This window comes from Myotis myotis, unplaced genomic scaffold, assembly GCF_014108235.1.
Source record: "Myotis myotis isolate mMyoMyo1 unplaced genomic scaffold, mMyoMyo1.p scaffold_m19_p_2, whole genome shotgun sequence".
Taxonomy (NCBI): domain Eukaryota; kingdom Metazoa; phylum Chordata; class Mammalia; order Chiroptera; family Vespertilionidae; genus Myotis; species Myotis myotis.
The window spans coordinates 104,108,267-104,133,491 of NW_023416324.1; the positions used below are offsets into that span (position 1 = coordinate 104,108,267).

General features: G+C 42.8%; 1 protein-coding gene across 1 annotated transcript in view; it reads right to left on the reverse strand.

Moving 5' to 3' along the window:
* The window catches only part of SLC9A9 (solute carrier family 9 member A9), a 504,811-nt gene that overhangs the window by 128,289 nt on the left and 351,297 nt on the right, over positions 1–25,225 (reverse strand). Inside the window, exon 10 of the mRNA XM_036348490.1 lies at positions 2,523–2,676. Coding sequence (XP_036204383.1) covers positions 2,523–2,676 — 154 coding nt within the window. The remainder of the gene's footprint in view (positions 1–2,522; positions 2,677–25,225) is intronic.

Consider the following 25,225-nt stretch of genomic DNA (forward strand, 5'->3'; position numbering starts at 1 on the left):
GACTCTTACTCCTCAAGTTAGCCCCTGACTTCCTCCAATATCAGTGCTTAGGAGTTTAAGCTGAAAGCTTGGTGTGCCTGGCCTTGGGCAACCCCATTCAGATCTGGTGGCATTTCATATTAGCCCCATCTCCACTTGGGGTTAGGAAGTTCTCAAAGTGTGATCCTGGAACCAGCAGCAGCACCATTGCCCGGCATGTGGAAGAAATGCACATTCTCAGGCCCTGACGCAGACTGTTAGAGGTGGGCCTGGTGGTTTGGGGTTACTGAAACCTCCAGCTGGTTCTGATGCTCAGTCAACCTTGAGGGCCATTGGTTTTAATTTTGCCTGTACCCTGTCTGCCTGCATTGACTTCCTGCATACTGAGGTATGTATAATTTTTATTTTTCTTCCTCTGATTTCCTCATGACTGGGCCCTGTTCTGTCTGACTGAGTTTCTTCCCTGATTTCAGATGAACACTTTAGTTCCCAATTGAGATTAACACCTTGCTTATCAGATTGGAGCCCTGCCAGCTCCTTTCCCTAAATACATCAATCCCTGCCTTTATTTCTCTCCCTTTCTGGCTGGTGGCCAAGCCTGGCATTGAATCAGTTAGGCCATTTGAAGCCAGTTCCTACTGGGGCATCTTCTTGACTAGGCAACCTCATGCTGTGCCCCAGGAGGCCATGTAGAGCTGGCTAAGTTGACTCCAGCCCCTCACCTGTGAAGGTTGTGGTCGATGTCACCATCTTTCCTTATTAGGCTCTGTCCTTTAACCTAGATAATTGACCTAACCTGCCTAGAGCCCATTGTTACAGCTCACTCTCCCTGCCCACCTGGATATAAGAGACTGCAGAAGTTATGGCACTGTGTGGAGTCAGGGGATCCCTTTGGAAATCCCTAGAGGAGAGTTGGGTAAATACTTTAATTACTGATTTGGGGACAATCTCTTCAGGATAATGAAAGACAATCGTAGAAAATAAGTTACATTTGCATTAATTTAAGAAATATTGACACCACTTCATTTTCTGAGTACTCTAATTTACCTGATAGTACATTTGATACTTTTATCTTGTGGGCTTAGTATCCTCTAATTTTTGTTTTCCAAGCCCTAATTTTTCCATACATGAATCTATCTGCTGAATTTTATTTTCCAGAAATCTGGACACACCTCATTCTTAACAGTTTCCAGGGACCTGGTGCTGTAGAGTTTAGTGCAATGTGTGTGCCTATCATAGGAGCCTATGGGTAGCTGCCACAGGGAAAGAAATTGCAGGTCACACTTTTATGCTAGAAAATAATTCAACAAACATTTCATAACCTCTCCACTTACCTTTTGTCAAAGCCCTTTTATAAGCTTAGCCAGTATTCACAATACATCAAGAGGTCCTTTTTCCCCTTGAATTTGTTTTAATGCATAGCCACTTGGCCCAGCTTAGGCAGTTTAGGCATAAGCTTTCTTATACTAAACGACTTATACTAAATAAACTTCCTGCTTCTGCTTTCTCTTTGTCAAATGGGTAGAAAATGATCAGTAAATGCTTAACAAAAGAATATTATATTTGTGGTTATATTCCTTTAATTTTTCATGTAGCAATTATTTATTCAATTGTATGAAGTGCCAGGCACTATATTGGTGCTGGAATAAAAGTCCTTGTCTATAAGAATCTTCTTGGAAGTCCTTTCTCAGGCAGTCAGATATGGTTGTGAATTTTCCTTACAGAGAATGGGGGATCCAGGGAGGGATTGTGTGACCCATAAAGATATATGACTTTGAGAAAGAAAATGTGATTTACCTGAAGTACCATTACATTCTGGAATATGATAATGAGGATCCAGATCAAAGAAACACTTAAATAGAGATAGCATTAAAAATAGATTTACCCATTTTTGCAATTGGCACAAGCTATCAATTTTTGTCCAACTACCTCAGCTGCTACATGCATGCTTCAGGTTAGCAGTAATCATCCAATTGATTGGATGATTGCTAATTGGAGGGCTCCTTACTGAGGCCCGGACACAAGTTAAACATTGTCTGACTGTGTCTGTAGACTCCCTCTGGCTAAACACATGGCTCACTAACCAAGTATATTTAAGCATGTCCTGTGTCCCTGGTTCTATTTTAAGTGCTGTGAGAAATTAAAAATAAAACTAATTCACTTTCTCCTCGGTATTAGAGATTTTTCTGTATAAATCCTTATGGACTGTAAGCATCTTGAGAACAAGACCTGTGTCTTACTCATTTTTGTAAACTCCAACCACAATGTACTCAAGAGTGTTGAATGGAGGAATTCATAGATAAATTAATCATTTCTAGGGACATACTATAAACAGACATCACCCTGAGGTTTCTAGGACTCTTGGAAAATTCAGGTCAGTTGATGATAGATCATATTGTGTCACCTTATGACTGACTGTGCACTTTTCCCTGGGCAATTAGCACACAGACCTGCCATGGTACTTTTGAGCAAGTCAGCAACTACAGACTGGAACTGCCCAGCCATGCCTCCTCAGGTGTCCTCCCTTAAATAGTGCCCCTAACCTGATCTGAAGCCAAGTCAGCATGGGGGTCGTTCCTCCTCCAAACACCCAGACTGTGAAGAACACAAGCAGCAGTGTGGTGGTGAACATCATTTGTTTGGGCTGAGATCCTGTGTCCCGAATAGCTAAGGCAAATGCTATGGCTCCTCGCAGACCTTTCAGAGAAAACCAAAGAGAGAGAGAGAGAGAGAGAGAGAGAGAGAGAGAGAGAGAGAGAGAGAGAGAGAGAGAATGAATAAACATCATAATTCTCATTTAATTGAATTTATCTTTATGATTTACTAACAAACAAAATAACTTTTCAAACACAGTTACCTTTTTAAAATTAAACTTTTCATTTATAATTATGTAATGATAGATTCACAGGCAGTTGTAAGAAATAACAGACTTTCTGTTTGCCCTTTCCCTCCAATGATGACATCTTGCAAATTCTAGTGCAATATCACAACCAGGATTTTGACACTGAGATAGTCAAGATCTACATTCCCATTGCCACAAAGATCCCCCATGTCATCCTTTTATAACTATATCTACTTTCTTCCTACACAGTCCCTCTGACAAACTCTCTCTTTCATATCTTGCAACCAGTAATCAATTTTATATTTCTATAATGTTGCCATTTCAAGAATGTTATATAAATGGCATCAAGAAGTATATAGCCTTTTAGAATTGGCTTTTTCACCCAGCATGATTCTCTGGATACTCATCCAGGTGGCTAAATATATCAATAATTCGTTCCCTTTTATTGCTGAGAGGTATTCCATAGTATGGATGTTTGATAGTTTGTCTAACCATCCACCTATTGAAGGACATCTGGGTTGTTTCCAGTTTGGGCTATTATGAATAAGGCTGTTGTGTTTGTAAACTTAAGTTTTCATTTCTCCAAGATAAGTTTCCAGGACTGAAATCACCAAGGCACATGATAATTGTGTGTGTGTGTGTGTGTGTGTGTGTGTGTGTGTGTGTACATATATATTTTATATACATATGTATATTTAATTTATTTTTACTGTTGAAAGTCTTACAGATGTCCCCCTTTTACCTCCATTGACTCCTTCTAGCCTGCACCCAACCCTGATCTAGGTATTTGTATATTTTTAAAAGAAATTACCAAAATGTTTTCTAGAATGGCTGTCTGCTAACCATTTCACATTCCCACCAGCAATATATGCTGTCCAGTTTCTCTACATCCTCACCAGCATTCAGTGTTGTCAGTATTTTTATTTTATTTTAGTCATTCTGATAGGTGCACGGTAATAGTTTATTGTGGCTTTAATTTATATTTCCTAATAACTAATGATGTTGAACATTTTTAATGTGCTTATTTGCTCTCATTATACCCTCTTGGGTGAAATGTCTCTTCCCTTTTTACTTCATTTCCTAATTGGGTTATTAGAGTTTGATTGTTAAGTTTTGAGAATTCTTTAAATATTCCAGATAATAGTCCTTTGATGGATATATAGTTCTTCCCACTTTGTAGTTTTTTTATTGATGAAGTCTAACCTGTTGATTTTTGCTTTTATGAATCATGTATTTGAAATAAAGTCTAAGAACTTTTTTCTGGGGTCTAGGTAGCAAAGTTTTGTCCCCGTGTTTTAATTTTTCCCCCCTAAGAGTTGTATAGCTTTACATTTTACATTTAAATTCATGATTCTTTCGAATTAATTTTTCTATAAGGTTGGGGCTCATTTTTTCATCTATAGATGTTTAATTGCTCCATTGAGTTGATTTTGTCCCTTTGTCAAAAACTAGTTGGGTGACTTTCTGTGTGTTCTGTTCCATTGGTATGTGTGTCTGTCCTTCTTTTGTGTGGTCACTGCAGACATATATTAGGCCTTAATATTAAGTGAGTTACACATGTTTTGTTTTCAAAATTATTTAAACTATTCTAGGTCTTTTGCTTTTCCATGACATTTTAGAACAATATTGTCTACATCTAAAAAATTATTTTCTGGACACATTTACTTTTAAAAAATTAAATGCGCCCTAACTGGTTTAGGTCAGTAGATAGAGCGTCGGCCTGTGGACTCAAGGGTCCCAGGTTTGATTCCGGTCAAGGGCATGTACCTTGGTTGCAGGCACATCCCCGGTAGGGAGTGTGCAGGAGGCAGCTGATCGACGTTTCTCTCTCATCGATATTTCTAACTTTCTATCCTTCTCCCTTCTTCTCTGAAAAAATCAATAAAATATATAAAAAAAATTAAATGTGTTGCCTGGCCGGTGTCGCTCAGTGGTTGAGCATTGACCTATGAATCTGGAGGTCACAGTTTGATTCCCAGTCAGGGCACATGCCTGGGTTGCAGGCTCAATCAGTGAGGGGTGTGAAGGAGGCAGCCAATCAATTATTCTCTTTCATCATTGATGTTTCTATCTCTCTCCCGCTCCCTTCCTCTCTGAAATTAAAAGATATTTTTTAAAAAATTAAATGTGCCAAATGACAATAAAAAAACGTTATGGACCCTTGAAACTTAATAAATAGGTAACACTAAAGAATTACCCCAACCAGAGTAAATACTTTTATAAAGCCCATAATCTAAACTAACCTTTTAAAACCTGCATTTTTCCTGTTTTCTTTTTCTTTTTCATTAACAATGTGTTAATTGAATTTTCATGCTAAAATTTAAAATCAAAGTGGGATAACATAATTAAAAATAGATGTGGACTTTGAGGAAAAGTAAATAGAAGTACAAATAGTAAACTAAAAATTAAAATGGAAAGCCTCTTGGGTAACATAAGACCCACAAGACATTTATGGGATCAGCTAACAGGGCAAATAAACATTTATAATGTCAACAAGTCAAGTCAAAAAAATAGTGATTTGGTTCATTTTATAGAAATGTTTAAATCACATAGGTAAAATTTTAATGGTCTAATTTTTATTATAGTTACTGTATCAGCTAGATTTCTAAGTTTCCAAATCTTTATTCAGACATTAAAACATTTTAGAAATTGGATCCATAGCAGGATGAGGAAAACTATAACTAGCCTGGCTTTTATCCCTAGATTCTCCACTTAGAACATAATGCTACTTTATTATCTCTACACTGACAATATACAAGAACAAGTAGCAGGACACAAGATCCAGATGCTTAAACTAGAGAGGACTCATACATTTTCCTGAAATAAAAAAAGCCTCAGAAAGAGAGAGCAACATGCACTCCGATTATAAAATACTTTCAAGGAACAAAATGTAATTGGAGGAAGGAAATTATTCTGAATGTCCATGTAGACAAGGAAATGACCTGCAGATAAGGAAGGTGACATTTGAAGTAGATAGTAATAAAGAAAAGTTCTTATACATCTGAAATTCTGCACTCACGAAGAAAATTCCCACGGGGGCTGCTCATGGATTTAGACCCAGCTGAGGACAGGGAGGTTAATATTAATAACCCTGGATCCTGGGGAATAATTTATCAATGTTCTCTCCATGAAATATAAATGGTGTCATTAGGGAATGAAAACTCAATTACACAGTCTTACAACAGACTTCAATACAAGTCTGGAGATGGCCGGTGATCTTCCCATTTTCGCTTTTCCTCCAGCTTGAGTGTCCATAAAAGAGCATTGCCCCAAATTAAGTGGTGAGTATGAGAAGTATGAAGTGATATGAATCTAATTATTTATTGAATATTTATGTGTGTGCTCACTTTGAATTTTTGTAAGAAGGAAAATAACAGAAATTAGAATAAAAGTTAAAACTTACTATATCATGCTTATTATAAACTTTCATTTTAGATATCAAGGACAATAAAAAACACAATCATTTATATTCCTAAATATGTTTAACAATGTATTTCTATTATGTTAAACTAGTGTAACTATGTTTTCAAATCTAAATTATCTATACATGAGCAGTTCTTTTAAAAATATACTCAAATATATCTGTTATTCTGATTTCTAATCCTATATAATAAAAGGGTAATATGCAAACTGACCCTAACAGCAGAACGACTGGGAATGACTGGTCACTATGGCACACATTGACCACCAGGGGGCAGACACTCAATGCAGGAGCTGTCCCCTGGTGGTCAGTGCACTCCCACAGGGGGAGCTCTGCTCAGCCACAAGCCAGGCTGCCAGCTGCCAGCACAGCAGTGGTGGTGGGAGCCTCTCCCACCTCCTCATCAGCGCTAAGGATGTCCGACTGCAGCTTAGGCCTGCTTCCCGCTAGCAAGTGGACATCCCCAGAGGGCTCCTGGGCTGCCAGAGGGATGTCTGATTGCCAGCTTAGGCCCAATCCCCTGGGGGAACGGGCCTAAGACAGCAGGTGGTCATCCCCCGAGGGGTCCCAGACTGTGAGAGGGCACAGGCTGGGCAGAGGCACACCCCCCTGCCCAAGTGCACAAATTTTTGTGCACTGGGCCTCTAGTCTATATATATAAAACACTAAGCAACCAATCGACTGGTCGCTATGACACACACTGACCACCAGGGGGCAGACGCTCAACACAGGAGCTTCCCTCTGGTGGTCAGCGCTCTCCAATAGCAGGAGCGCTGCTGCTCAGCTGAGCAATGGGCACCAGACACTGGTCTCACGGCTGGTGAGTACCACTGTGGAGGTGCGAGCCTCTCCTGCTTCCAAGGCAGCACTACTGAGCGGCAGCAGGCTCTGCGGGGCCAGGATGAGCTGGAGCAGCAGGGCGCGGTCCCCCCGGCCCAGGCTTGGGCTCCTCCCTGGCTGCCTGCCGCTTTGCTTACTACTACATCCCTCAGGGGATGTCAGACTGCCAGCAGTTCGACATCTCCTGAGGGGTCCTGGATTGTGAGAGAGTGCAGGCCAGGCTGTGGGACCCCACCAGTGCATATATCCATGCACCGGGCCTCTAGTATATATGTAATTCTCTATATTTATAGAATGCAATGTAGAAGTCTCTAAAAAAGTTCAGTCACTGCCTTGTACTTGTTGAGAACTATTGCTAATTATGGCCAAACTCTAAGATGTTGACAAGAGGCTGCCTTCTCCATATATTGACTAGCTTAGAAAAACACAGAAACAGTGTTTTCAAGAAGGGATCAGCTGTCTGGAGCCCTGGACATATGTGGCACATATAGCACATGTTGGGTGCCATGGCCTAGCAGCATGGGAAGTATGATACTGAAGTGAGGTTGCTAAGTGGGCTCCAGATAAGAATTATTGCCTATGTCCTACTCATTCTTTATGATTCCAAGATAATTTGTCATACATTTGGAGCCTAGACAACTATCAGATCAATGGCCATTCATTGCTTCATTCAATACATGTGTGTCTTAGTCAGTCATAACAAAATACCATAGACTGTGTAGCTTCAACAACTGAGATTTATTTCTTACAGTTTTGGAGGCTAGGTGACCAAGATCATGGTCACGTTCTGGTAATAGCTCTCTTCCTGGCTTGAAGAAGGCCAGTTTCATGCTATGTGAGAGCAAACTCCATGGTGCCTCTTCTAATAAGGGCACTAATCCTATCATAGGGGCCCCATTTTCATAACCTCCCAAAGGCCCCATCTTCCAGTACCATCACATGGATATTAGAGCTTCAACATATGAATTTGGTGGGGGAGGGGAGGGAGACTGATTCTGTTCATAGCAGTATGTATTGACTACCTGCTATATGGAGGTTCTGTGCCCACTTATTCTTTCTTCTTAACACAATGATTTAGAAAACAGAGGGCTTTAGGACTAAAATAAATTACTTAGGCAACCAAAGAAATACTAGAAATGAAAAATTAATATTTACTTGATTTCTTTTAGCAAATCACTATTTCCAGAGACCATGAAGCATTTTGCTTAAAAACTCAGCAAATCCAGAACTGATTGCCCCACTTGTATTTGGTTTAATTTTATGGATTCTTTGGCCCCTTGGGCTTGACTTTCTCTTTCTTTGTTTTCTATACATGGAGAGGTTGATAAACTATACCATTTTGTTTTATTTATTTTGTTAAATATATTTTATTGATTTTTTTACAGAGAGGACGGGAGAGGGATAGAGAGCTAGAAACATCAATCAGCTGCCTCCTGCACACCCTCTACTGCGGATGTGCCTGCAATCAAGGTACATGCCCTTGACTGGAATCAAACCTGGGACCCTTCAGTCTGCAGGCCAACGCTCTATCCACTGAGCCAAACTGGTTAGGACTACCATTTCATTTTAGATGGGTTTATTTTGCAGAGATTTGACACATTTCACATAGTGAGTTAGAAAGTTAGCATCATCTTGGGGGAATAAAAGAATTCCTGCAGTTAAATGTGGTTTCATTTAAAATTGGCCTCTAAGGGATCCTTATGCTAATTATACTGATGTTCCATGCATAACAAAAGAAGTGTATCAAGTATGATTAAGGAAAGCTTCCTTGCTGCAAAAAGTGTGCCTTTTCCTGTTTATCTTTACAGATCAAAAGCAAGACTTAATCTGTTGTACATTTGCAAAAGTGTTCTGAATGGTGAAGGTCACATACAGTTACATTTAAATGGTGAAGGTCACCTACAGTTACATTTAAAGCAATATAAATGATTTTTATTGAAGGCACAAAGCAATAGTCAAAAACTAAATATTTATTTAGCACTCACTATGTGCTGCACAATACACAAGATAATGGGGGTCCCCTAGGTCTTAGGGGAAGTAATGAAGAAATTTGAAGGCTAAGATGATGAAGATGTTGAGAAGGAAACTGGTCTTGCAAGGCGTGTCAGGTCATAAAAACTGTGAACAATGCACTGCCCTGGGGCGGGGGATCATTATTGCTGGCCCCAGGACAGATCATCAGATATGGCCTGGGGACTCCCAACACCTGGGGGCCTTCCTGTAAGCCCACGAAAGGGGGTGGAACCATATCTTCAAGACAAAGACCCCAGAAGGTTATAAAAAGTGAAGCCCTCTGCGTGTTACCCACTCTGATTTGGAAATTATTCCCAGAGTCCACTAGTGTTAATAAGCAGGGTCCCCCCCTTTCTCTAGGAAGTGTGCTTGCTATTTCTTTGGTCTTCTGCAACATTTGGTTCCCTGACCAAGAAGCTAACCATGTTTGGCTTTTGCCTCCAGTGAGTGGACGGGGTTTAGGGCCTGGGGTTGCAGGTCAGGGCTCCAGAAAGTGCACGCTGCTGATTTTCGCAGAATTGAACCAGGGGGAACTCCAGGTGCTCCCGGACCTCAGCCCAGGACCCAGCTGGCATCTGGAGAAAGTGGACAGACACCTCTGGACCTGTTGACAGAATCAGTAAGGTAGGAGCCCCAAGTCAATCAAGCCCACTCCAAGTGAGTGGAAGGGGGAGCTTGATCACCTCCCCAGAAGTCATAGGACTTTGTCAGGTAAATCAGAAATCAGGACTCCAGACTCTGGAGGTGAGTGAATTCAGATTCAATTAAGGAATTATGGGTTCACTCTTCTGTTTGTTTGTGTGTGGGACTAGCCAATTTGCTACCGAGAAGGGGGGCTGGACGCAGGTCTTAACTCCTCCGGTAGGTTCTCACTGAGAGGTCGGTCGAGAATTCTGTTCTGGGGCGTGGGTGCCGGGAGTGCCCCCATGCCCATCTGGGGAGTTGGGCATTATCTGCTCAGCTCCAGTCTGGGCTAGTTTACTGACAGAGTGTGAGTATGGATGTTCCTCTTGTCATAATTATCTGCTGATTAACTGGTCTGTGTGAAAGCGAAAGCTACTTTGATTTTCTGTTTGCTCATCTGGTTAAAACGTTTGATTTACTGAAGGCTGAACCCGTGATGGTCTGCAAAAGTCTCAAGCAGTGCTGTTGAGTTAGGTTTCTCAGAGACGTTTGCTCTCTATCACGAAGGGATAGTTGACAAAAATTTCTGTCTATGTTTGTGTACTAGGGGCTTTGGTTTGCTCTGTGATTTTGCTGTGTTAGGTTGAAATTTTGGAATTCTGGGGTAGATTTAAAGGTATTTTCAGCTTTTCTTGTCTCTTTTGGCTGGCTGGGACTTTCAGGGGCGGGGCTCACAGCTCCGCAGGGTGGAGAGATTTTACCCACCCTGCCTCTGCCTGTGCTGATTAAGGATCTTTTCTTTAAGGAGACCCTCCAGGTTTTTAGTAAATTTCCCTGCACCCTTGTCTATCTCTCGCCACCAATCATCATGGGGTTGGGACAAAATATAACTACTGTTCTCAATTGCATGTTGGAAAATTTTGAAAAGGGTTTTATTGAGGACTATGGTATTAAAATGAACCCCAAAACACTGAGGAAATTCTGTGAATTAGAATGGCCAGCCTTTGGGGTCGGCTGGCCCCTGGAAGGCTCTTTAGATGTAGGACTGGTCAGGGCAGTCTGGAATATAGTCACGATAGACCCCGGATACCCTTACATAGACAGCTGGTTAGGGATGGTTCAAACCTTACTACCTTGGGTCCGGTTCTGTAAGGTTTTAGGAGAAAAGTAACAGGTCTCTCAGAAGGTAACCCAACCCCTTGTTTTGCCAGGATCCCCTGAGGAAGTCCTGCTAGTTTTACCATCTCCATATGTGCCACAGGCAGCACCAAGTGCTTCCCCAGCTGGTCTGAAAGGTCCAAAAACACTGCCCCCTTCCATTTCTCCTCAACAAGGCTCTCCAGAGCCAGTTGAGCAGTGCTTGCATTCAGCTGATCAAGAGCCCAGGCCACAACCAGCACGTCAGATGCCTCTAAGAAAGATTTGGGGTGCCAAAGTAGTTGGCGAAGATGGGACCTTGCAGGAGGGAGGGCCAGTCTATATTATCAGCCCTTTACCACCAGTGACATCTTGAATTGGAAACATCACACCCCAGCTTATTCTGAAAAACCTCAGGCCATGGTAGATCTCCTAGAAATGATCTTCCAGACCCAGAAGCCCACCTGAGTGGACTGCAAGCAGCTCCTTTTCACATTCTTTAACACTGAGGAGTGCATGAGAGTAGTAACAGAGGTTCTGAAGTGGCTCCAGACCCAGGCCCCAGCAGGATATTAGATACAGACAGATGGGCCAGGAAGGCCTTCCCAGATGAGGAACCCGATTGGAACCTGGACTCAGAAGATGAAAGGATCGGGCTAGAAAGATATCAGCTGGCCTTCCTCCAGGGGGTCAGGGCCAGAGCCAAGAAGCCCACCAACATGGCTAAAATCTCTGAGGTTTTTCAGAAGCCTGATGAAAGTCCAGCAGCTTTCTATGAGAGACTATGTGAGGCATTCTGGATCTATACCCCTTTTAGACCTGAGGCCCCAGAAAAATCAAACCATGGTAAATGCCATTTTTGTAGGCCAAGCCCAGCCTGACATCAGGAGAAAGTTACAGAAACTGGAAGGGTTTGCAGGAAAGAATGCTACTGAACTGCTAGAGATATCTAACAAGGTTTTCAATAACCAAGATGGTACAGCAAGGAAGGAGGAAGAAAAGAGAATACAAAGAAGGGCCAATATAATAGCAGCAGCTTTTAGAGGTTCAGACTCCCATACAGATCAGCAAGGATACAGACCAGGAGGAAAAGGAAGAGCGAGCCTGAGACAAGACCAGTGTGCCTATTGTAAGGAAACAGGACACTGGAAGAATGAATGTCCCAAACGGCAAAGTAAAAAGACTGGACCCCTTTTCCACCCAGTTGCTATCAACCAGAGCCACCTGAAGCAGATCTCATTGGGCTAGCAATGGCTGATTCCAACTAGGACAGACAGGGCTCACTTCAGCTAGGCCCCCACAGCCCATGATCAGAATGAAAACTGGGGGCCAGACTGTGGACTTTATGTTTGATATGGGAGCTGAACACTCAGTAGTCACTCAGAAAGTAGCGCCTCTCTCAGGGAAAGGAGGTCACCATTATTAGAGCTACTGGGGACCAGACCGTAAACCATTCTGCCATCCTTGCCGATGCCAACTTGGTAGTCATCAAGTAATTCGTGAATTCCTGTACTTGCCAGACTGTCCAGTGCCTCTAATGGGTAGAGACCTTTTAGCCAAAATTGGGGCAGAAATCACTTTTGATCCAGATGGCTCAGCACAGCTTCACCTAGGTGTGGAGACCTCCCCGCTGATCCTGTCCTTAGCAGTGCTGAGGGAGGAAGAATGGAGACTTTATACTGCCCAGACAAAGGCCTCACCATTAGAACCTGAATTAGAGAAGGAATTCCTGCTGGTTTGGGCAGAAGGGAATCCTCCAGGCCTGGCTAAGAACCACGCCCAGGTGTTAATTGAGTTAAAACCTGGGGCACAGCCTGTTAAAATCCACCAATATCCAATTCCAAGGGAAGCACGCCTAGGAATTCAGGTCCACTTAGACCGGCTGCTTCAGTGGGGACTTGTTAAATGATGCAGGTCTCCATTATAGACGCCTCTCTTATCTGTCAAAAAGCCTGGGACTAAGGACTACCGCCTGGTGCAGGATCTACAGGCTGTTATAACCCTGCATTCAGCACTGCCAAACCCCTACACTCTTCTGGGACTCATCAGAGGCGGAATGGTTTACATGCCTAGATCTGAAAGATGCCTTTTTCAGTCTTTGATTAGTGCCTTCCAGTCAGCCTCTCTTAGCTTTTGAATGGGAAAACCCAACTACAGGGTCCAAGGAGCAGTTCACCTGGACCAAACTGCCACAAGGGTTCAAGAACTCCCCTACTCTCTTTAGTGGAGCACTAGCATCTGATCTAAGTTCCCAGGGCAGGACTTGGGGTGTGTTCTACTCTAGTATGTAGACAACCTCCTACTAGCCAGCTCCACACGAGCTCAGTCCTGGGAGGGAACATGAGCCCTTCTGAGACTACTAACTGAAACAGGTTATCAGGTATCTAAGAAAAATACACAGATCTGTCAGAAAGAAGTCAAGTATCTAGGCTTCTGGATCACCCAAGGGAAACGAAGGCTAAGGACTGAAAGGAAGTAGGCAGTATGTGCCATCCCAGTCCCTAGCACCCGGCAGCAGATTTGGGAATTCCTGGGAGCAGCAGGATTCTGTCAAATTTGGATCCCAGGGTTTTCAGACCTGGCCAAGCCTCTCTATGAAGCTTTAAGTGGAGAATAGAAGGCACCCATTAACTGGGGTCCCAAACAGGAGAAAGCCTTCATCACCATAAAGGCAAAGTTCACTGAGGCCCCGGCACTAGTGCTACCAGATGGGAAGCGAGACTTTATCTTTTTGTTCATGAGAATAGCGGGGTAGCCCTAGGAGTTCTAACCCAGGAGTTTGGACCCTGGCAAAGACCAGTAGCCTATCTCTCCAAGCGGATTGACCCAGTTGCCTCTGGGTGACCCCCGTGTCTCAGGGCCCTTGCATCCATGGCATTGTTAGTCAAGGAAGCAGATAAGCTTACCTTAGGACAAAACTTAAATGTAAAAGTACCTCATGCTATTGTCACCCTGATGGAAGCAAGGGGGCAGCACTGGCTGACTCATGCTCAAATGACTCAGTATCAAGGGTTGTTATGTGAGAATCTGTGGGTACGATTAGAAGCAGTGAGAACACTTAATCCTGCCACCTTTCTACCCATCACTGAGGGGACCCCTGAGCATGATTGCCTGGAAATCCTAGAGGAGGTTTATTCCAGCTGGCCAGACCTAAAGGATAGGCCCCCGCAAAACACAGACTTGGTATTGTTCACAGATGGCAGCAGCTTCTTAGATGAAGGAAAAAGATGAGCTGGATATGCAGTGATATCAAACTTTGAGACAATTGAAGCACAGGCCCTGCCTGAAGGATGGTCAGCACAGAGGGCAAACTTTGGGCCCTAGTAAGAGCCCTTGAACTCAGTAAGAATAAGCATGCCAACATCTACACTGACTTGTGCTATGCCTTTGCTACCTTGCATGTCTATGGGGCCATATATAAGGAAAGGGGGCTCTTGACAGCAGGAGGAAAAGGAATCAAAAACCAGAATGAGATTTTAAAGTTACTAGAAGCAGTCTGGGAACCTAAGGAAATAGCCGTCATCCATTGCAAAGATCACCAGAAAGGGAAAGACTCAGTATCAGAAGGAAACCAGCATGCTGACAACACAGCCAAGCTGGCTGCTAAAGAACAAGTAGCACCGGCACAGATCATGTTGGCCCCCGAGTTACCTGAACCCCCAAAATACACTCCTCAGGAAGAGAAATGGGCCCAGAAGGAAGGGGGCAAGAGAACAATAGAAAGCTGGTGAATACTCCCAGATCATAGGGTCTATTTCCCAGAATAGTTAGCCCATAAGGTAGTCCTCCAGCAGCATGAACTCACTCATTTAGGAAAGGCTGCCCTAGAAGCTTTGTTAGGCAGGTACTACCTAATTGCCCATCTACCCTCCTTGTGTGCCTCAGTCTCTCAGTGTTGTCTCCTCTGTGCTCAGAACAATGCTAAACAGGGTCTTGTGGGGCTGATAGGAGTTCAGCATTGTGGGCAAGCTCCTTTTGAGGACTTAGAAGTAGATTTTACAGAAATAGGGCCTACCAGAGGAAATAAATACCTGCTAGTCTTTATTTTCACCTTTTCAGCTTGGGTCAAGGCATATCCCACTCACACTGAGAAGGCGAGAGAAGTCACTAAGGCATTGCTGAAGGATATTACACAATATGGAATGCCTCTGACCATAGGGTCTGATAATGGCCCAGCCTTTGTAACAGAAATAGTACAACAGGTAGCCAAGGCTTTAGGAATTAAATGGAATCTACATACAGTTTACAAGCATCAGAGTTCAAGGAAAGTGGAGCACATGAACCTGACTCTAAAACAGGCTATGGCTAAGCTATGCCAAGAGACAACCTTACCCTGGACAGATATCTTGCCTCTTGTACTCCTGTGGGTACACTGTGCCCCAAGGGCTAGGGTAGGTTTCTCTCCCTTTGAAATTCTATAGTGTAGACCCCCTCCCTTAATTCGGCCAAAGGGAGACTTGAGGGAAATAGGGAACTTAGAAATCCAAAAACAACTACAAGGACTTGGAAAAACTGTCTTTGAGGTCCACAGGTAGGTTATTGACTGACTACCCATCTCTCTAGGAACAGCTGTACATCCTTATAAACCTGGAGACCAGGTTTGGGTAAAGGATTGAAAAAAGGAGCCCCTCAAGCTTACCTGGAAAGGACTCTATCCAGTCATATTAACCACCCCCACAGCTCTTAAGGTTGCAGGACTAAACACTGGATCCACCACTCCCGGGTGAAGGCAGCCCACCAGCCAAGTGACATCCAGTCTGAGTGGAAGGTGACCTCTGACCAGAAACACCCCTGTGGATCACTCTCAAGAAGACAGCAGACCTGGCCGAGCAACCTTCTCCAAGGAATTCAGATAACACCTTGCTGAATTCTCCCTAACACTAATTTTTCTTTCTTATCTCCTCCTAATGTAACATGCTCTAGTATTTCTGGATAATCACTGGCTTTATCTAATAATTCTTATTTTGTCTTTTTATGAGTGTCAGCACAATCCAAGACTAGTACAAGGAGGAGAACTCACCTGTTCTTGCTGGGACACAATAGCACCATAAAATTACTGCTCCCCACACAGTAAGGAAACAAAGGCCTTATCATAAATTGTTGGATTACACCTTGTCATGCCATCCTTTGCTCCTTACTTAGAAACTCGCTACCCACATATGCTAGACCGGGTAGTCCATGAGAAAACCCAATCAAGCCAGATTTTTGTTAGCTATACTTATCAGCCTGTGGCATGTTACGACTTTACTACCAAATGTATGTGGGGGGAGGGAGGGAATTGTATTGGATAGGACCTGTCACAGCCAATGTGCAGCTAACTAATGGTGCTCCTATTTGTTTCAGCAGTACGCAGGGCCAACATCCAACAGGTCACCTCCCAGATGAACTATGCAACTCTACCCCCAAAGCTGAAAAGATCACCTACCCCTGGTGCCCCCTGCAGGAACATTCTATGTGTGTGGGACCACTGCTTACCTCTGCCTGCCTGAAACCAGAAGAACTCCCTACAAACCCCTCTGAGAGGAAGAAGTGGATGCTAACCCTTTGGTCATTGTCACTTTCCAGCAGGAAGTAGCTAAGAGCAGTCGTCACCCCTGTTCATCATAACATCCCATGGTCATTGCTCCACAAGTCTAAAAGAAGCTTGTGGAATAAGGGGGAGGGAGGTGAATGAGGAGAAAACTGGTCTTGCAAAGCTTGTCAGGCCATAAAAACTGTGAACAATGCACTGCCCTGGGGGGTGGGGGGAAGGTCATTATCGCTGGCCCCAGGACAGATCATCGGATATGGCCTGGGGACCCCTAACACCTGGGGGCCTTCCTGTAAGCCCAAAAAAGGGGGCAGAACCATATCTGCAAGACAAAGACCCCAGAAGGTTATAAAAAGTGAAGCCCTCTGCATGTTACTCACTCTGATTTGGAAATTATTCCCGGAGTCCACTAGTGTTAATAAGCAGGGCCCCTCCCTTACTCTAGGAAGTGTGCTTGGTATTTCTTTGGTCTTCTGAAACACTGTAATAGGAAGACCTCTATTCTAGGACTCATAGTCCTACAAAATGACTCTCTTAACTGGCAGATTGTGATAGGTTTAGAGTATGCTTTGCATGTAGTCTAATGAAGAAAAAGATAAGACTGTTAAACTACATAAGGTCCCAAATTATGACCATTGCCAATGTGTATGTAATGTTTAAGGTATTGGAATTATTGGTGGGTTAAAGAGGTCCTTGCATATGTGACTTTCTATACTGAAATTATTTTCTCCCATCCAAATTTTCTCCAGTTCTTTCTTCTATAACCCTCACCCAAACTTCACCTAATTTTAACTGTTCTTCAGAACACAGCTGAGCCACTGATTTCTCTACAAAGCCTCCTCTGAGGTCTGGGCCTTGTTTGGGATAAATTATATTCCTAATACAACCTGTGTGAACTCTATCAGGGAACTTATGACACTACATTGTAATTGAATGGCTCTTTGTTTATCTACAACACCTAGAAAAATGCCAAGCACACACTAGGTCAGGGGTGGGCAAACTTTTTGACTCGAGGGCCACAATGGGTTCTTAAACTGGACCGGAGGGCCGGAACAAAAGCATGGATGGAGTGTTTGTGTGAACTAATAAATGTTAACACTGCTGCTGGTGAAGGAGCGGAGGGGAGAGCAAGAGAACCCTCCTCACTTTCGGCTCTGCGGGCCGGATAGAACAGCCGAACAGGCTGGATCCGGCCCGCGGGCCATAGTTTGCCCACGGCTGCACTAGGTGTTCAATGAATATTTGTTGAACAAATTATGGACTATAGAATCCCAGCAACAACACAGCACTGGTAACTCTTACGCAGCCAGCTCTGGGCAGTGAACTTCCACTGGACAGAGAGGCCCTGTAGCCTCAGAGGCCAACCCCAGAACACTGCCACCCAGAGGCTGACCCACAAACTGACTTTGCTAAACACAAAATAAGGCAGTCTGGGAAACAAATGCGGCTTGCTTTAAAATAAGGAATGTGGTTTACAACACAGAGGAACAGTGTATCGCAGGGAAACTCAACACTCTCCTGAATACCTGGCAGGTCTAAGGCGAGCCACACTGAAGAATAGAAGAACCGAAGGACCTTCACTACTGCAATATTTTTTTTTTCTTTCTTTTTTCACCTTTTAACTAAGAAACCAATTTTTTTTTCTTTTTTTTTTCTTTTCCTCTTCTTTTTCTTTTCTTCTTTTTTCCATCACCTGATTTTACCCTTTTAATTACTACCTTCTTATTTTTAACCAGTATTATTACTGCTACCATTTTACCATTTTTTTTTTAAAGTGCCATTTTATTTTCTCTTTATTTTATTTTGGGATTAGTGTTCTCCATTCTATTTTCATTGTTATATTATTGGTTGTTTCTAGTTTGCATTCATCTCCAGGGAGCTGTTGCTGGAATTTGTTGGGATTAAGGGCTGTTCTATAGGAGTATTCTCCTCATATAAAAAAGTCTCTTCCCCTCTTCCACTTCATTCTCTCTTTTCGCTCTTTTTTTTCTTTTCCTCCCTTTCTCGCTTTTACTTTCCCCCCTCCTTTTTCCCAATTTCATTTTTGCACTCCTTTTTTTGGTCCCTAATTTTCTTTTCTTTTTTCTCTTTTCTCTTTTTCTCTTCCTTCTTCCTTATCCCCTAATTCTCTTAATTCAGGTGGTCACCTTTATTTGGGGTTATTAATATCATGAATATATTTGTGTATAGTGCCTGGTACGTGGTGCCTTGTTGTGTTGTATTTTGTGCCTTTAAATCAACACAGCAGATCCAAGCAACAGCAACCTCCTGAGCACCACACCCTCTGCTGAGGAACAGCAGCTGTACGTGAAACCTCGCCCCACCAGCCAGAAGAGCCACCACAGCTGTGAACAGCACCCACCAGAGGAGCTGCTGCCAACTGAAGAGCAGCTGCTACCGCAACCGCCCGAAGAGCAACCGCAGACCAAGGAGTCACTGCCACCAAGGGAGCAGCCACTGAACGACTCAACGTCTAGATATGTCAATGAGATCAAACATGGGTAGACAAAGAAACCCCCAAAGGAAAGAGAAGGAGGACTCTCCAGAAAAGCAGCTAAGTAATACAGAGGCATGCAACATGACAGAAAAAGAATTCAGAATAAGGGTCCTAGAGTGCATAAACCGGATGGAGGAAAAAATCGACAACCTCAGCAAGAAGCAAGAAGAAACAGATGAAAAAATCAACAACTTAAGTAAGACCCAAGAAGAAATGAAGAGTGATATAGCTGCAATGAAAAACTCCATTGAAAGTATCAACAGTAGACTAGGAGAAGCGGAGGACCGAATTAGTGATTTAGAAGACAAGGAAGCAAAACACACCCAAAACGTACTGCAATTGGAGAAAAAAATGAAAAGACAGGAGGAGAGCCTAAGGGAGCTTTGGGACAACATGAAATGAAACAACATACGAATAATAGGGGTACCAGAACAACAGAAGGATGAACAAATTATGGACTATAAAGGGGCCACGTACTAAACTTGACAAGCTAAGAGGAGGCCTTCATGGTGGGCTCTACAAACTAAGAGACCAAAAGCAAGCACATAGTGAACTAGCAGAGGGATTTGGGCCCGGAATGGAAAATACCCAGAAACCAGGAAACCAAGTTAAGACCAGGTGGCCAGAAGGAACACCAGATAAGCTGATGGCAATAACAACACTGAAACCAGAATTTTAGGGGAATATAGGCAGGCTTAGGGAATTTTTAGAATTGGGATTCATGGAAAAACACAGGGCTACAGATTGGGAGAAGGTACATTTCCATAACACAAGGAAGCCAGGTGCAGTTACATTTCCATAAGACAAGGGAACTGGAAGTAGCCAAAAAGGTCTATATTTACAAAATAAAGGAGGAAGAAAGCCCAGAATTAATGGGAGGACAATGAAGGAGGAGGGCCTCAGGAGTTACTATAGTAACCAATTTGGAAAGGGAATATTGACGAATCAGAGGGGATATCAGGGCATAGGAACTGCAGCCTTTATAAACCATGGAAACAGGAAGTTGGTGGGACAATTTCCCCCTCCCCATGTGGGAGTTTATGCTGAGAATCTTTCCCTTTCCCCACTTGGGAGTCTGTACTTATTCTTCAATAAATCTCCACCTTTGCTATACCACCTTCTGTCCGTGAATTCATTCTTCCACTCCAGTGGACAAAGAATCCGGGCTCCAGTCCAAAAATTCCATATCAACACAACCCCTCCACTTTCTACTCAAAAACAAAGAGGTGGCTGATTTTATCTCTCTTTAAACTACCTGCCTCCCTATAGATGTTGAAAACTACTGTCCCACATGTGCAGTTTGACTCTTTACAACCCTCCTGGGTTGGTGCTACTGAACTACACCGCCACCTTGCTCCCACAGTGCAAGTGTGAACATAGTCACCAGACAATACAGCTTGAAAAGGAAGTCACCCAATCTCGAAATAAAAAATTCTGCAAGTTTACCCTTTAAAAAAAGCTGCCAGCCAAAACAGGTTTGGCTCAGTGGATAGAGCGTCGGCCTGCGGACTGAAAGGTCCCAGGTTCGATTCCGGTCAAGGGCATGTACCTGGGTTGCGGGCACATCCCCAGTAGGAGATGTGCAAGAGGCAGCTAATCGATGTTTCTCTCTCATCGATGTTTCTAACTCTCTATCTCTCTCCCTTCCTCTCTGTAAAAAATCAATAAAATATATTAAAAAAAAAAAAAAAAAAAGCTGCCAAGCAGATTCAGCCCCGGAGCCAGTCCAGAGGACCTTCCTTTCTTCTGTGCTGCCTCCTTTGTGCTCAAGCATAAGCTTAATAAAATATGTCTGGAAATTTCCCTGGTGGTTCCTCTTCATTTCTATCTTGGGGAACCCAAAATCTCAACATTGGTAACACTAGGATGGTCTGAATATAAAACTTCCTAAAAGCAGGTCATGGTGGGTTGTCAATGGCCTTCCTTGACAAAGGCCAGTCTTTACCTAAAGTGAGCCTGTCTATTGTCTTTTTGCATCTAAGATAGCATAACTTTAAAATGTCACAGTAATATTCTTTTCCAGACCCCTCAAGGCACACTCACCAGATCAGGAGACCACAGAACCCCTCACTGTTATCTTATTCCTTGAATACTGTCTTTATGTGCTGTAAATGTTAACTATTAACTATCCTGTACCCACCAATGTAAAAGAATTATGTTTCTCTTCATTTTACTCTTTATCCAATTCCAGAGATTTCTCTGCTTTGCTTTCTTCCATCCCCTTAATCTACCATCAGTGGATTTGATGTAATCCTCCTTATATTTCCTCCTTTGATTTTAATGTATGAATAAGCTGCAAAATTGCCATTCTTTGGAGCATTTTCTCATTTCACTGAGATTTTGCCTTCTGGCAGTTGTCCTCAGATTGGCTCAAACTAACTCTTATGAGACTTTTTCTTAGGCTGAATGTTCTTTCATTAACAAAATCAATTAATTGATGAATGTTTTGATTTTCCATGATTCCAGATTACATATGGAAAAGTGATTAGTACTTCCTAGTTTAATGGAATGGCTGAATAATTGTTCCTTTAAGTTTAGCTTCTGCCCTTTTCTTATTTACTGAGATTCTGAAAGCATTATATTGAGTCAAGAGGCCTGGGATCTGTTCTGAGGCCTGCCCCTGACAGGTTGCATGATCCTAAGCATCTGGATCTGTGTTGTCTCATTTCTAAATGGAGGCTTTAAGGCTAGACTTACAGTTTTTAACTAGACATACACATCAGAATCAATGGTGGAACTTAAAAATATATGCAGGCTTTGACACTAGTGTCCTAACTCTAGAGGTCAGAATTTGGCAGAGAATGAGTTGCATGATATTTAAGACTCCTCTGACTTCCCATCACACCACCTTCGTCCAAGGCCTCTTACCTCACATCCTGACTATGCTTCTAAGAGACATTCTGGTCTCTTGGTCTCACAGCTCATCTTCTCCTTCTTCTAGACTATCCATGTCCCATTGAACAATTTCCTCAAAACCTAACTTTATAAGGTTGTGATGTGACCCAACAACCACAAGTAAGTTCCCACAGACCATAGAAATTTTTTAATCAGAACCTCACCCCACTTTTCCCATTTATTTCTTCTCCACTGAGAACTTTTCATACCAAGAATCTGGTCTTCTCTCTTCTTGTAACAATTGTTATCTATACCTCATGACCCCAAAGTTAGCCCATTGTTTCATTTTTTTCTGACTCGATTCTATCCTCATGAAGTTTTTCCAAATACTTCAGTTCACATTGTTCTCTCTTACTTGAAATCCTATAAAACAGATTGATCATGCCACTTATTATTTGTCATTTTAATGTATTATTAAATTAAATGATAGTCTGAGATAAACAAGTAGTTTAATGTGATCTGCCTTTGCCCTTAATTTTTAATCTTTTAAAATGTTGGGATTTCATCTTTCTTACACAGTTTTTATATCTCTAATAGTACATAAAACACAAAACTTATAAATGCTATTAAATTGAATGATTGCAGTAGTTTTAGATCCTCTAGATTAGAGGTGGTATTTATGTATTCATTTCTTCATTCAGGCTTCAGGGGATAGCAGTAACCAAGAGATAGTCTCTGCTTTAAAGGAGCTTCCAGACTAGTTTGAAATGAAATATATATAATGTAGGGCAAGAGAATAAAAAATGTGTTTAAGTGAGGGGTGAAGTGGACATATTTAGGTGGTTAGGAAAGCCATTCTGGTGAAGTAACATTTGAGCATAGACTTAGTAGAGTGAGAGATGCCATGTGGATATCTGAAAGAACAACATTCCAGGCTTCTGGAACAGTAGGCCCTAAAGTTAGAATATGCCTGGCACATTCAAATAGCAGCAAAAGGGGCTGTTATGGCTGGAATGGAATAAATGTGGGGGAGGGGGCAGAAGAGGATGGAAGGAGATAAGTTAATACCAAAATGGTAACATTGCCAGATCATGTCGGGCTCTTGAATAGACAGACTTTTGAATTTTATTTTGAGATGGAAAACTTTAGAAAGTTTGTTGGCAGGGCAGTGATATAATCTGTTTTATGCTTGAAAGGACCATTCTGAGTCTGCAATGAAAAACACATTTCCAGGCTGGAGGTTGAAGGGCAGTGAGAGGCTGCTGCATTAGTCCAGGCAAGAAGTGAAAGTAGATCAGACCAGGGTGGGAGCATAGTAGTTGCTAGAATAATGTCAAAGTCAAGAATATTTATTGTTAACATTGAGGAGGGTTATGAGCAGAAGAGAGAACTCCAAGAATTGATGACTTGCACAAATGGAAGAACTGAGGAAACTGTGGGAAGAGCATGTTTGGGTGGATGGAGGAGATCAAGGATTTGTTTTCTGACCATGTGAAATCCAAGATACAGATCAGTTTCAAAAGGAAGTGGAGAGGCTGAGTAGATGTTGTATCTAAGAATCTGGAGTTCAGGGGAGAGGACTTTATACTGCAGAGAGTGGGAAGATGGCTGGAAAGTTTAATGTTTGTAAAGTGTAGGAAGATAAAGTTTATTTTAAAGCAAGTTTGTTCTTGCCTCAAGGCCTTTGTACATGCTTCTCCTTACCCTTCTGTGCTCCTCCCAGCTGCTTCCTGGCATTCCGAATCACTTCAGTCCTCAGAAGGGCTGCTCTGACTTTCTAATGCTTTCACTTTAATCTAGATCTTCTCTATATATCTTTTATTGTGCTTATCACCACCTGAAATTATCATGTTTATTTTTTAATATTTAAGATCTGTGTCCCTTCATGTGAAAGTAAGCTGGGTAAGAGTGGACTGACCTGGTGCTAGAATGGTGCCTCTCATAGCATAAGCCTTCCTTATGCATTAGACAGATGTATGAATGGATGAGGGAAAAGTAATATTTTGCTTTTGAAACACAACTGGAATCAAAAAGAAAATGAGCAGTAGATGGACAGCAATGCAAAAATGTCCCTGATAAATTAACCCATTCTTTAAAGAAATGTCCCTCAGATGACTTCCTTTCTTTCCATTTGGAATATAATCTACTGAAATCCCTTTTTTATTTCATTTCAAATACTGTGAGGAGGTGGATTTAACAGGTTTAACACATACTTATCATTAATCTGATAAATCAAACCTAAGTTGGGGTTTACAATTGAAGTATGCATTGCTTTTACTCTTACTGAAGTTTCATGACCTTGCAAAGGACAACTACTATCAGCAAAAATGTCAGTTTAATTCAAATTACATTTTATAGGATAGTACAATCTTGCTGTACTGTTCCATTTTCAGTTCAATGTTATTTTATCATATGGAAGCAAAGCCAACAGATTGTTTCTGTAGAAAAGCCTTCTGCATTCAACAGTACATTGACTTTTTCTAGAAACTAAGTCTGTGTTAGACAAGCGGAACTTCATTTTTTTTTCATCTCTCTCCGAACTTGAATCATTTAAACTTAAGGCCACATAACTTCAGTATATCTACACTAATAAAAGAGAAAGATGCAAATTAACCATCACCCTGCCAATCAGCTACAACCAAAAGCCATACCCACCAGCCAATCAAGAGCAAGTATGAAAATTAACCCAACTAAGATGGCGGCAGCCACAGAGCTGGAGCAAGCAGGACGCTTGGGTTGCCCCTGGCGATGGAGGAAGCCAAGTTTCCCGCCTGCCCTGGCTGACCCTTGGCTCTGCTCAAGGCTACAAAGTTTCAATAATAGAATATAAATAAATCCCAGATACCTGCTTCCAGTCCGCCCTGGCCTCCACTCAATGAGGCGCTGAAAAAAAAGAAAAGAAAGAAAAAAAGGAGAGGCTGGGAGCTTGGGTGGCCGGGGGGGTGGCCAGCCTGAAAACAGACATCAGCCCCTCACCCAGGCTGGCCAAGCACCCCAGCAGGATCCCCCCAACCTGAAGGGGCTGTGGTCAGCCTGCAAACAGCCATCAGCCCCTCACCCAAGTTGGCCACACCCTCATGGGGTGAGGGTCCCCACTGGGGGGCTTGGCCAGCCTGCAAACAGCAATCAGCCCCTCACCCAGGCTGGCCAGGCATCCCAGCAGGACCCCCACCCTGATCCGGGACACCCTTCAGTGCAAACCAGCTGGCCCCCACCCATGCACCAGGCCTCTATCCTATATAATAAAAGGGCAATATGCAAATTGACCCTAACAGCAGAACGACTGGGAATGACTGGTCACTATGACACACACTGACCACCCGGGGGCAGATGCTCAATGAGGGAACTGCCCACAGGGGGATCTCTGCTCAGCCACAAGCCAGCCTGATGGCTGCCAGCACAGTGGTGGTGGCAGAAGCCTCTCCCGCCTCCTCAGCAGCGCTAAGGATGTCCGACTGCAGCTTAGGCCTGCTCCCAGCTGGCAAGTGGACATCCTCCGAGGGCTCC